The 13,722-nt window shown below is 43.4% G+C and overlaps 1 protein-coding gene across 1 annotated transcript in view; it reads left to right on the plus strand.

Moving 5' to 3' along the window:
- NSMCE2 (NSE2 (MMS21) homolog, SMC5-SMC6 complex SUMO ligase) overlaps positions 1 to 12,691 on the plus strand; it is a 223,843-nt gene extending 211,152 nt beyond the window's left edge. The window contains exons 5-7 of the mRNA XM_060128250.1: positions 4,335 to 4,435; positions 4,847 to 4,953; positions 12,351 to 12,691. Coding sequence (XP_059984233.1) covers positions 4,335 to 4,435; positions 4,847 to 4,953; positions 12,351 to 12,465 — 323 coding nt within the window. The 3' untranslated portion in view covers positions 12,466 to 12,691. The remainder of the gene's footprint in view (positions 1 to 4,334; positions 4,436 to 4,846; positions 4,954 to 12,350) is intronic.
- The last annotated feature ends 1,031 nt before the right edge of the window (positions 12,692 to 13,722 follow it).

Consider the following 13,722-nt stretch of genomic DNA (forward strand, 5'->3'; position numbering starts at 1 on the left):
GAATAACAATAGAGTTGTTCTTCATGGGTGTTTTGTGCAGATTAAATGAAATAATGTATATAAAGTGCTTAGCAAAGTAGCTGCTATGTAGCAGTCAGTAAATTTGAGGTATTATTAGTAATAAAATAATAATCTGGGGGAGGGAGGGATGGCTCCCAGAACCTATACACTGGTTTTAGTATTCAAATTAAGCAGGCCAAGAAAGTAGAGCTATACGTTGATTTACCGTACTAACTCCCTGCCTGACTTTGGACAAAACCTATAATGTCTTTGGATCTCCGTTTTCTCCAATAAATGAGGGAATAAGGATAAATAACCTCAGTTTAAAACTTTTGTGATTCTAGTAGACGATCTGTATTTTTTCTCTCCAATCTTCCTTTCAGCGGGCTTATCAAAAAGTTTTGTCTTTGGGCTTCCTTGGTGGCGCAGTGGTTGAGAGTCCGCCTGCCGATGCAGGGGACGCGGGTTCGTGTCCCGGTCCAGGAGGATCCCGCATGCCGCGGAGCGGCTGGGCCCGTGGGCCATGGCCGCTGGGCCTGCGCGTCCGGAGCCTGTGCTCCGCAGCGGGAGAGGCCACAGCAGTGAGAGGCCCGTGTACCGCAAAAAAAAAAAAAAAAATTTTTGTCTTTTTGTATAGATTAGTGTAAGTGACATTTATTGCCAGATGTGACCTTTTGTTTTAGCACACTGTAGAATCCCAACGTTAATATCACTTTCTATAAATATAGATTTCGGGTGAGGAAATGTTCTAGCTCAAGAGAAGTTTAGCTGTTGCGGCTCTTTCTCTTTTTAGACTCTCGGTCCGTGGGCTATTACTCACCATTAGCATTCTTTCCCAGTCTCACTTATGTCACCTTCTTCTTTCGTGATCGCTGCTGTTGATAGCCACCTACAGCTTCTAAGTTCCCCACTCAGCCTTCCCTAGTGGTTGGCATTGCATTTGAGTTGTGCTTTCTTGCTTCCTCTACTTTTTGAAATTTAAAAATAGAAAATTAAAAAAAACCCACAGTCTTTCACATTGGCTGAACCCTGTTATTCATCCAACAGATTTTCTGGTGAATTCCACAGTATAACGTATGCAGTCAGAAATCTATCAGTTCAGAGGAAGCCCTGTGAGAAATGGACAAAGAGATACTTTTATTTTGACTGTCAAACGCACAATCAGTAATGGGCGGCAGCAGCCCGCAAGAGGAGGCTTTGGAAAGTGAATCAGAGAATCAGAATAGCTCTCAGCTCTGCTCCTTGACTTTTCTCCTTACCTGTCCAACTTTCCTGAACCATCGTGAAGAATAATTGGGTTGGGGCTTCCCTGGTGGCACAGTGGTTGAGAGTCCGCCTGCCGATGCAGGGGACACGGGTTCATACCCTGGTCCGGGAAGATCCCACATGCCGCGGAGCGGCTGGGCCCGTGAGCCATGGCCGCTGAGCCTGCGCGTCCGGAGCCTGTGCTCGGCAACGGGAGAGGCCAGAACAGTGAGAGGTCCGAGTACCGCAAAAAAAAAAAAAAAAAAAAAGAATCATTGGGTTGATAAGAGGACTCTTTTTTAAGAGTCTGACTCTTGCGCTATTCATACCAAAGACAGGTCCTGGGAAGCACAAAGACTCTTCATAGATCTAAGGAAAATTATTTCAGAAGCCGCAACTCACATCATAGCAAACATACTAAACTATGGCAACTTCCACATTAAATATAATTTTATTGCTGGCAAAATTTTTTGAAGATATTTTTACAATTTTGCTTTGGAAAACGGTTGGCTACAAGTAAGTGATTTAACCTATAATTGGCTATTAATTTCTCAGCAATTATCTTAGCATACTTGGGAATTATTAAATTAAAACCTAAATCCAGTGTATATATTGCTTCCAAAGAAAATATTTTTGATTACCAAATCAACAATTAATGAAGTTAACCCAACATTACATTTTGTAGACCTTTAAAATTATTTTCCGTTTTGTAGTTATCCTGTTTTGAAACCAGTAAATGGTTTTCAAGGTCTCAGACCTTTTTATCGGCCCTTGAAAAGCTGAAAGGCCCCAGGCATCATACCTTAATGACCAATGGTTAGAAAATGCTCTGTCTGGGAAATCCTAAGCTCTGAGGGCTTCACTCTTGCCTTCTTCAAGGAATAAGCGCTGTTTGGGGGACATTTCTCTAAGAAAATACAACAAGCTGGCATATAAATAGCACTAGTTGCTAAAACAAAGAGAAACCCCTACCAAAAAACAGAGTAATTGGGGGCAGAATCCCTGGGTTTCAGCCATAAGTTCACTGGGTGACCTTGAACAAGTGCTCTGTGGCCCTTTTCCTGTTCCCAGTAGTACTTTTCCAGCATATACTTCATCTGGCCAAGGGGGAAGGCCAGGGCCAGCAGTTGTAGGAACTAAAAGATGTGCAGAACCATCTCAACTTAAGAAAAGGGTCTCCCTCACACATTAAAAGCGAGGCACTTTTTAATGTCTATATTCAATATTTTGCCAAAATGAAAGAAGGAAGGGAAGGGAGAAGAGAGAAAGGGAGGGGGAAAAGGAGGAGGAAGGACTACACTGTCACTGCACTGTCACACTTGTGTTTAAAACACTACTGATCTTTGATTTCAGTGCAGAATGACAAGTCTGCCTTCTCCAGAAGGAAAGGCTTTCATATGAGATTCTCTCAGTACCCCATTCAGAAGCCATCTATTATCTAGTTTCCCTTGGTGAGGGGCAAGGACCATGAAAAGAACACAGATATCAGAATCAAATAAGTTATATTCAAAGCTAGCCCTACCACTCATTTACTCAGCAGTTCTCAAAGTGTGGGCCAGGAACGCCTAGGGTACTCTGAGAGCCTTTCAGGGTACCCACAAGGTCAAAACTATCTTCATAATAATACTAAGATGTCATTTGCCCTTTCACTCTCTTTCTTTTCATAAGTGAATTTTTCCAGAGGCTATGTGATGTGATATCACGACAGGCCGGACACATATACACAGATATCAAAATCCAACTACCTTATGATGATCTCTGATAATATCTGAATTGGAATCTCCTCCAAATCTTTTAGAAAACTCCACTAATGGAATCTAGTTGAGAAACTGAAGGAAGAAAACTATAATATATAGTTCTTCTTCACTCATTAGTGAAGTTCTTCACTCATTAGGCCCTTTTCTTTCTTTGACCAAAGCCTACAAGCTTTTTGCTCCTTTATCAGGTACTGTGTCCTTTGATTTAATTTTATTCATCCCCCAAAATGAGAATAATTCCAATGAAGTATTCCCTGACTTTCGATGTACAATGGATTACTAGAGTTATATTTATTGCTCTGCCCTGCAGACCGTGATACTCACCTCTCTGCCACCATAGAAAGCATCAGAAACATCACTGTTGTTGGAAGTTGCCTCAAGGAGCCATTACACTATGGAGTGGATGGAAAGACATATTTTAGGATAAATATAATTTTGCTCACTTATTTTCATTCTTTGAAATTGTTTAAACTAGGCCTTCTTAAACCTCTTATCACTTCTTACTGGACAGAAATTAAATGTGTAGACATTATTTTTAGACTGACGAAAAAATAAATGTATAGTATGCAAACCGGGAAAAAAAAATCCAACTATCTTCTATTAAGCCACACATTAAAGATATTTTCACAAATGTAAAACAATGCCACTCTTATCTCTAACTTTTTTTTGTTCTGGAAAATATAATTACTTTTAATTTTTTTAATGTCATTTATGTTCACATGTCATGGGGTTGTTCTTTTTAAATGAATTAATAAATACATATTTTTAAATTCCTAAGTCTTAATGTCTAACATGGCAAATCTTGATAAATATAAACCACATTTTAAAAGTTTATTGGCATCCTCAATAATTTCTAAAAGTACAAAAGGGTTCTAAGACCAAAAAGTTTGAGAATCGCTGTATCGTCCAACAGTAACTATCATTTATTGAATGTGTCTTTGTGCCAGGAGCTATGCAGAGCACACTAAATTCTTCACCTCTTAATCTTTGCAATAAAGTTATAGAGACGTTAAAAACAGACCTCGCTAGCACGAGGTCTCACAGCTGGAAGTGACAAAGATAACCACGTCCTTCTGACTCCAAAGCCACATTCTTGATTAGTGAACAGTACTCCCTCACAAATTCACTCTCTGTAACTTTGAAAAAGTTATTTCGCTGCTCCAAATCTGTTTCCTTACCAAACATGGGCAGAGTCCTGCCTCCCCTGCAGAAGAGTTAATATGCATCCAGGCGCCTAGCACAGGGGCTAACACCAAAGAGACCCTTCCATCCCTTCCTGTCCTTGACATGTTAGACCAACGAGACTCAGCAACTTCCCTTTTTTCCCTCTAGATGGTCTTCAAGCAGACAGAGAGGCTGACGGCACAGAAGGAGTTGATGAAGATATGATTGTGACCCAAAGTCAGACCAACTTCATCTGCCCCATTACACAGGTACTGTTTTCTCCTCCTTCCCCTGAAAGAAAAAGTGATTCACTTTATAGAGGCAAAGGGTTCCTGTTTGCTTTCTGACTTCATTTCATGTCTAGAGTTGAGGAGGGAGGAAAGGAAAGGGATGAGAGTTGAAGAGTATACCTGGGAAAGAGTTTTCAGTCAGTGATGCCCTTAGGGATCTAGGAATAAATTCCTGGCCCACAGGCCAAGTGTCATTGGTGCCACTGGTCTCCCTGCATTTTCTGATGTGGTCATCTGCCCTAGGAGTTATCTAGAGCCATGAGATGGGGAGGTTAAACCTCAGAAGCCCCAGGTCTAGGCAAACATAGTGCCAAATAATTGTTGGCTTGGAGAAGTTACTGGAAGCTGATCACTATCATTCCTGAAAGCCTGATGTCTCCTTGATTGCAGTTGGAAATGAAGAAGCCAGTGAAAAATAAAGTGTGTGGCCACACCTATGAAGAGGAAGCCATTGTTCGCATGATTGAGTCCAAGCACAAGCGGAAGAAAAAGGCCTGGTGAGTTGCCGCGGGAAGGGAAGTGACACCTTCCCAGCGGTGGTCAGTCCGAGGCGGTGCGTTCACGCTGGAGGAAAAGGCATTTAAACTTCTCCCCTGAAGTCCATTCAGCTGGAGGGATCGTGTCAACATGGAAAAACAGGACATGAGGGAACAAATTAGTAATCTGTTCAGGAAGAAACTAAAGGAGCTTCAACCACACCTTCAGAACATGAGAAAAAGGAATTGGATGTAATGTTAATCATTAGATAATAGGAATTTTTATGAATTTGTGCTAGAGCCTGAAAAAAATAGAGAACTGTGATACTGAGAGATTTCTTTTCCCCTTTCTATATGCACTTACCCAAACAAGAAGGAATGGTTAAAAAAATAATTTTTTTTTTTTTTGCATCCTGCAATACAGGTAGTTTGTTTAAAAAAAATATTAAGTCATCATCCTAAGATAAGAATTCGTATCCAGTTGGTCTTGATGATCAAGATTTGATTGTCCGGGAAAACCTTTCATATCTTTAATTACATAAATAACTTCCCAAATGGTTTAAGTAAATTCATGGATGACTGCAATGAGAAAAAAAATTTTAATTGGAATGTTTAGAGAATCTTTCTTTTATATATATATTTCTACCCCTTTCTCTCTCTCTCTCACGCACACACACACACACACACACACACATGCTCCAACCCTGGGGGACCATGGCTCAGTTCCTGTAATAACCTAGAAACCTGAGTTGGCTAGCCTAGCTTTGACTTGGTTGGCATTTCTTATGCTTTTATCACAGATTTGTCGAAGGAATGGAATTGCAGGTGTGACCAGTTCTCAATGGACTTGTGATAACAGTCCCTTTGATGTGTGGCTTGCTTCTCCATCATCCAGAAGTTTGCTGGTCCAGACCTAGAACTGGAATTCCCCACCACTCCTCATCTGGGTGTGGACTTAAAGATAGGGCATTTGAGACTGCAGATATCTTGATGGTCATTCAGTCAAGTAGTTTGCCCTATTTATTCTAGAAGAACTGCCTAATGATTACAAAATCGAGATTGTTTGAGCACATTTTTATCTGTTTTGACTTTCCAGCTTACAACTGAGATACCATATTTCCCTAAGGAACCTTTCATTTTCCCTTGTGAGTGTAATTTTCTTTGTTTCTGGACTTCTAAGGCTTCTTTTTCTCCTTTTTTCTATGTTTAGTCTCTGAAAAACAAAATTTTAATTTGTTGACATAATTGCTAAGAATAGGTATTCCCAGATAGTTCTATGTCACAGGTCTTCTTCCTTAAAGTTTGTGACATTCTCCTCTAGTCAGATTTGAAAAGGGCAGGCACTGATACAAAAGCACATTTCTCCCAAGTCCCAGGATGGCTGGGAGCAACTCCCAGAGCAGGCTCACATTTAAGTGCATCTTCTTGATTACATACTTTGATTTTCTAATATCCTTTGCCTTTTTTGAATTGTAAATGATGTTTGGAAGCACTTGAGTAACACCCGTCATTTGGAAAAGGTGGGTATTTTTCTGTCGTACTTCTATAACTCGGGTGCAGATTGCGCAAACTCTGCAGGTTCTCATAGCTTAGTTAAGAACAGTTAAGTCCAAGTGGAGGAAGTCTGAAAGGATTACAGCGAAGGTACTATGTTTGCTGGGCCTTGAAAAATGAGAAGGATTTCAGAGAATGGTGAAGAAGACTCTTTCTAGCCAAGAGGCTCGCCCTATTCAGAGTCTGTTCCACTTGGGGGATAGTAGGTACAGCAACAGTTATTGCATGTTAGCCGGTGATTAGAAGGATGCTCTGGACAATAGCAATAGGGGAATGGTGTATGTAAATTCTCTCTCTATTCTATACTCATTGTAGAGGGTGTTAAATGTCATGATTTCATTAGTTTCCTCATCTATAAATTGATGATAATAGTTGTAATTGCCTCATTGGTATGTTTGGAATTTGAATAAGATATATGTAGAGCACTTAAAGTACCTGTCACATGGTCAGTAAACTTTATCCCCCATCATCATTATCCTCATCATCATTCTTGCCACCATTATTCTGTAGGCATGAGAGAACAGGGTTTTGAGGGAATAAGGCGAGTCAACCTGGGTTTTAGGAAGTTACTCCAGTAGCAGTTCAAGAGATGGATGAATAAAGGCATGAGGTGAAGATGTCAATTCAGACGCTTTTGCAGTAGATTAAGTTACAGATAATGAGAGCTGGGATTGAGGCAGCAGTCATAGGTGGAGGGAAATGAGGAGGAACACGATCGTTGAGGTACGATGGACAGAATTTGGGAGCCGGAAGTTGAAGGGAACAAGTGGAAGGATGACTGACATTTCTAAACTGGGTGTCTAGAAGGATGGCGATGTCATTAGCCGACAGAGAGGTCGTAAGAGGAACACATTTAGGAAGGCATATAAGAGGCACAGTTTGGGTCATGCTAAGTTTGAGGTCCTAGCAATACAGCCATCTGGAGGTATCCAGGAGGCACAGAAAATGTGGGTGTTTGAGCTCGGAGAGAGCTCTGAGTGTGAGATGTTGACTGTAAGGTTATCGATACAGAGGAGTCAGAGCAGCACAGGTACAGCTCTGGACCAGGTGTGACAGCCCCCAGGTGTGAGAACCCCCAAGGACGGGACCTTGGCCTGGCTCTGAGCAATGCGAGGCCAGGATCCAGCTCTGCTCTGCTTACCGCGTTCCCCCAGCACCTAACATAGACCCACAAAAAAGCATTCTGCCATTTTGAAAGGGCAATCAAAGGAAGAAGACTCCAAGCAAGCAGTCTGAGACGTAGCCAGGAGAGAAGGGATGAGAGATAAGCGAGTTGGGTATCACAGGAGCCAGTGCTGGAGTGCCAGGTACATTGTATTCGGCAACAGGTTAGAATCCAGGGCCTCTTCAAATCCTGCTCCAGAGGTTCCTGATTAAATGCGAATTAGTGTTGTTTCCCAGGACACATGTTAGGGCGATGAGCAGTTCTGGCTTCCCTTTGTTTAAAAATGTCTATGACACATCCAGTCTGAGAAATCTCAGTTTTTCCTCCTTGTTGGTTCCAACTATGTTTTGTCAGACAGGAGTTCCAGTTACATTGTGTTACTGGCACTGACTCCATTTTAAAGTCTCCATTGTTGAGACTTTAGCCCTAACTAAATACAATAGTTAGAATAATTCCTTAAAACACATCTCTTAATAACCAGGCTGTTTATTATCTTACTAATAAAGCTGCCTTATGATTTTCATATTAATAAGATATTTCCTGTTATCCATAGTCATTTCTTTCCTTTTTTGTTTAAGAACAGAGGCTATATAAACAAACAGTCACATTTAAGAGCACGGAGAGTACAATTAAGTTGAACAGAAAGGTGTCGTTGAATAGCAGAACTCCAGCATTGCGCTTGGAGGCCCTATTTTAACCATTTACCAACAAGTCCATTAACCTCTCAGAGCCTCAGTGTCTTCATCTGTAAAATGGAAATAGCGACATCTCACAGAATTTCAGGATCAAAGGAACAGTGGGGAATTCCAGTCTAGGCCTGGACCAGCAGATTTCTTGGCAGTGGAGAAGCAAAGCACTCAGGAGAAAGCTCTTTTTGGACTATAGCGCGCTGAACAAATAGCAGTCGGGTTATTGAGGTCAAGACTGTTCATGTTTGTATTACTTACCTCACTGCTTGGTGACACATTATTTTAGACTCAGAGGATGTAGGATAGAGTTACACTCTGTGTTTAGGTATGATGGGAATCCATCCCACTCACATTTCCAGACCTGCTTTCTAGAGCTGGGCTGGACTTTGGAATTCTTGGGGCCCAGATCCAGGAGCTCGTCAGACCCAGAATCCTGTACTTTTGAGCTGATGCTGAGGCCTAGGGTCCCCAGAGCCTCTGGGACCCCCTAAGACTCGGTCCCTTCACTCAGCAGACACTTACACGCTTGCCCGCTGCTGCAGTGGAATGTTCTGCCCTGTCAGTGACCCCAGTTCAGGACCCAGCCTCTCCTTCCAGGCCTGTAGGTCTGACTCTTTCACAGTAATGACACGAGAGCTTAAGACTGTGTGTTGCCACGCCTATCTTGCTCACCAGGATGTCGTGGGGATGAATGCACTAATGCTTATAGAGTGTTCTTTCTCCGTAGGAGGAGTGCCCTGATTCAGTATCATGTCATTATGACCTTGTCTTCTCCTCTTTAGTTTAGAAACTTGTGTTTGTTTAATTGAGACGGGGTGAGAAACAAGGTTCTCCTGCTTCGACCTCTCCTCCGGGAAGCCTTCCTGGAACCCCCATTTGTGCTGCGCAAGGTGCCCCGCCCCTGTGCTCCCACAACGCCTGCCTCCTGCCAGCATTGTAGGTGGGCCCGGCTCTTCTCCACAAGGTTCTAGAGAACAGAAGTTGTGTCCTAGAGCAGGAACCAGCTTATCGAGCACCTGAGTGAATTCCTGGACCGTTGTCACACGCATCCTACTCATTCTCACAGCAACGCTATGCTCTGCCTTCCTAGAGGAAGAAACTGAGGCCCATTAATGACATCAGTTGCCCAGAGTGTCACAGCCAGGAGGCTTGAGCCCGGGTCTTTTTCACCCTTGAGCCTGTAGTGTCTTTAGGCCGTCTGGCTCCCGTTGGGAGGGCTTTTTGGTTAATGCCTCTGTCCCCTGGGCTGATACCCTAAGTGAGCTCAGACCTCTTTGTCTGACACGGGTGGCCCTGGGTTAATGTGCACGCCAGCTCTGCAACTGACTGGTGTGGTTAATCCCATCACACATTCTCAGAATGCTCTCATTTACTGACTAAAACCACTGATGTCATCAGGAAGTCCTCCCCACCTCCCTCTCCACTTCCCTAAAGCAGCTTATTCACTGTCTGACTATTGGTATTAAAGACTTTGTTCTGTGAAGTGGGGGAGATTACAGCCTGGCAGTCAGTGCGAATGAATGATCAGTGGGTTGATAAGCATTAACGGAGGGTCATCCCAGCCACCGACTTCAGGTTGCATTTCCATGTCATGGAAGTTGAAGTGATGAAAACTGCCTTTGCTGAAGTCAGGAAAGCGTCCATATCCTTTTCATAATCTCACCTTATTTACTTTCATACTGAAAGAAAGAATTCACTTTGAGACAGCAGGGTGTTGTAAACCGGTGTAAAGCATTTCTCAAGCACCTCCGATCCTTCCCCTAACGCAAAGCCAAATCATCACACCTGGGCCAAATCACCCCCATCGTCTTTCATATGATTGCCTTTCTTTAATCACATTTTAACACATGTCCCCAGCCATACAGGACACATTTCAGTATTTTGAATATAAACGTTGTTAGCAAGCATACTATTCATTACATTGGTTAATGCTCCTCTAATATAAAGAGGCCTTGGGCCAGAAATCAAGACCAAGAGAAAGTGTCACTTTTGTGTTGAACTGTGGAGCTTTCTACCGCTGGACAAATTAGAGCTCCCATGATCCGCTTTCTTCCCCTTCTGGTTTATAGCGTTTGTCTTGAATTTGTTCTTTTTGATCTGTGCTTTTTGGAGGGCTGTCTCAGATCACTGGGCCAGAGCTCTGTGTGGGGCAGGAACCTATATTTGTATTTTACAGCTGGGTGCTTGGAACTAGCACAGGGCCAATCACATAAGAGGGTCAAATGAATGCACGAATGTGCGCCCGTCTGTGTGGGAGGTATGCAGTCTATAGACAGATCAGCAACTTTCATCAGGAGGCTGGGGATAGTCATAGGAGATGGTGAAGGGAATGAAAGCTATTGAGCACTGTGTTGCCTGGAGCCCCGTGAGATTGGGATTCTGCCCTATTGTAAATCTGAGGACACAGAGGCTCCAAAAGGTGAAGTGAGTTGCCGGTGGTCTCGTAATAAGCAAGCAGGCATTGGGGTTAGAGTTCAGACCTAGGTTGGCTTGACTCCAAAACTGGGCACTCCACCAGAGTCTGGTTCATGTTGAGAAGAAATCAGGTGACTTCATCCAGCCCACTGCCTTCAGAGGAGACCACATGTAAACAGAACCGTGACTCACCCACTGATTTCTTCAGCCACAGCTTTTCCCCTGAGTCCCCATCAGCCCACTCAGTCTCTCCACTGCGAGGACTAGTGGGCATTTCAGAGGCAACATGTAGCAACCAGGACTCCTGCCTGACTCCATCCTCTCCTGGCTTTCCCGTTGTTTCCATGGAGATGAAGGGTATCACCGTTCCCCTTCAGCTCGGGCCAGACTCTGCACAAAGCTCAGCTCTTTCCTTTACGCTCCACATTGGGTCCATCAGCAAGTCCCATAGGTTCTATTTCCGGTTGTATCCCAAGGCTGCTCACTGCTACATCCTCATCCAAGCTGCCCTCACTCTGCTGGCTGCTGCACAACCCCCCTCCCTCCCCTGCTTCCCCTCTGCCTGTGTTCTGCATTAAACAGCCAGAATCGTGTTTTCTAAATGTAAGCCAAACCCCATCCCTCCCCTATCTCCACCCCTCCATTGTTTTCACATTTAAAATAAAATCCAAAGCCCCACACGCCCTCCAACCAAGTCTTCAAATGCCCTCCCTCTTGCCCTGGGCATTCCAGCCACACTGACCTTGTTCTTACTCCGGGGCACCAAGCGGCTATCTCCTCGACTTCTACACGTGCTGCTGCCCCAGCCCGAGCCTCACGCAGCCCTTGTTCTAGATAAGACCTCCCAGTGAGCCTTGCCCTGACCCCCTCTAGATAAGCCCCTTAGCTCACACTCTCTCCCTTGACCCTGCTTTTTAGCCTTTGTAGCACTTAATGCCACGTGAACTCACAGCAAGCATCTATGCAGTTGAGTTAGCGAAGATCTGTCTCCCCCACTGCAAAGTGAGCGCTGTGAAGTGGGCATTGCCCTGCCCCCAGTGCTGGACAGGCCCTGGCTCAGTGAACAAATGACCCGGTGAACAAATGAATAAGTGCACATCGGTCCTGATTTTTTAAGTGTGCTCCTTTTTTGGTAAAATGTCCTCACGTAAACACTACTCAGCCATAAAAAAGAATGAAATTTTGCCATTGGTAGCAACATGGATGGACTTGGAGGACGTTATGCTAAGTGAAATAAGTCAGAGAAAAACAAATACTGTGTGATATCACTTATCTGTGGAATCTAAAAAATACAACAAACTAATAAAACAAAAAAGAAACCAACTCACAGATACAGAGAACAAACTCGTGGCTCTCGGTGGGGAGAGGGAGGGGGAGGGGCAAGATAGGGGTGAGAAGAAAAACAAGGGGTTATTATGGGATTATATGAAATCACCTGTGTGAAACTTTTGAAAATTGTAAAACACTATAGAATTTAAAGAATCTTTCATTCAATTAAAAAAAAATGCCCTCACTTAAATTCTTGCATGTGAGAGAAGTTTATGCTGAAGGCATTAAGGTGAAGCGGCCTGACTTGATTTTCTCATCCCTCACAGTTGCCCGAAAATTGGCTGTAGCCACACAGACGTGAGCCTGTCTGATCTCATCCAGGACGAGGTGCTGAGAAGGGCGATTGAGAGCCACAAGAAAAAACGTCGTCAGTCTGACTAGGAAGACCACCTGCCTGCAGGGAACTCCGCAGCCTACCTCCTACCCCAGCCATCTGTAGAGAGGGATGCTTGTCAAAGCACTTCGACTGGCTGCATAGTATACTTTGGGGTAAAATTGAAGGTTTTAGTGTATTTGAAAGCCTTTTTCTATGTTACAGTAAACATTCAAGCATATTATATTGTTTATTTTTAAGTGTTCTGCAATTTTAAATAAAACTTTGATTATCTGCGTGTGCCCTATCTGTGCGCCTCCCGAGGTGTAAATGCTTCCAGTGGTAAAGCCAGGGTGGTGCTAGGCTTCTCTATTTCTAATCCTTCAGGCTGCTTTTTATTATAGTTTTAACAAAAAAAATGTCTTGCAAGGCATGTTTGAAATGCAAACACATAGAAACACCCCAAACTGCAAGCATTTTCTATCAGGATAGTAAAGAATAGCATGAGGGTGTAAAGCAAAGCCGGCTTCCTTACCTATATTTACTTTGTATATTGACAGTTCCAAATATGTAAATGCTTTTGTCATTCTGATGGGCACAGAATGCTCCAGTAGCTGGCTTATCAGTGCGATGATAATTGATGCCATAATGGAAACTTTGCTGCAGCCTGCTGAGATCCTGAAGCGTCATCGGAAGCAACCACATCCTGGCTGTTCTCTGCCTTGCTCCGTGGCTTTCGGTAAGTGGCTTCAGCCCCGTGGGGCTGGGGGGTCTTCAGCCACGACATAAAGATAATGAATAAGATGTTCTGTACTGTCCCTTCAGCCCCGAAAGTCTGTAGACTTATGACCAGCAGGGTCTTTAAATTGAATACCATTGATTTATATTCCATTTGTATAAAAAGTGCTAATCGATTCACAGTCTACATGGCAGCCTTTTATCAACTAGAATAATCAATTAAACCTACCAAAGCATACCCTGACTACACTAGGAAACCAAGAATAACTAATAATGGCTAACGTTTATTGAGCACTTACTGTACACCAGGTGCTATTCAAAGCACTTTACATATAAACTCCTATAGTTTTCACAGCCTGATGAGAGAGGTAGTTATTATTCCCACTTTATCGTTCCCACTAAATGAGGCACAGAGAAGTGAAGTGACCCGTGGAAAGTCACAGAGCTAGTAAGTGGCTGAGCTGGGATCGGAACTTAGATCATCTGGTCCCAGGGTCTGGATTCTTTTTTTTTTTTTTTTTTTTTGCGGTACGCGGGCCTCTCACTGTTGTGGCCTCTTCCGTTGAGGAGCACAGGCTCCGGATACG

Source organism: Lagenorhynchus albirostris, chromosome 17 (assembly GCF_949774975.1).
Source record: "Lagenorhynchus albirostris chromosome 17, mLagAlb1.1, whole genome shotgun sequence".
In the NCBI taxonomy this organism is placed as follows: Eukaryota; Metazoa; Chordata; class Mammalia; order Artiodactyla; family Delphinidae; genus Lagenorhynchus; species Lagenorhynchus albirostris.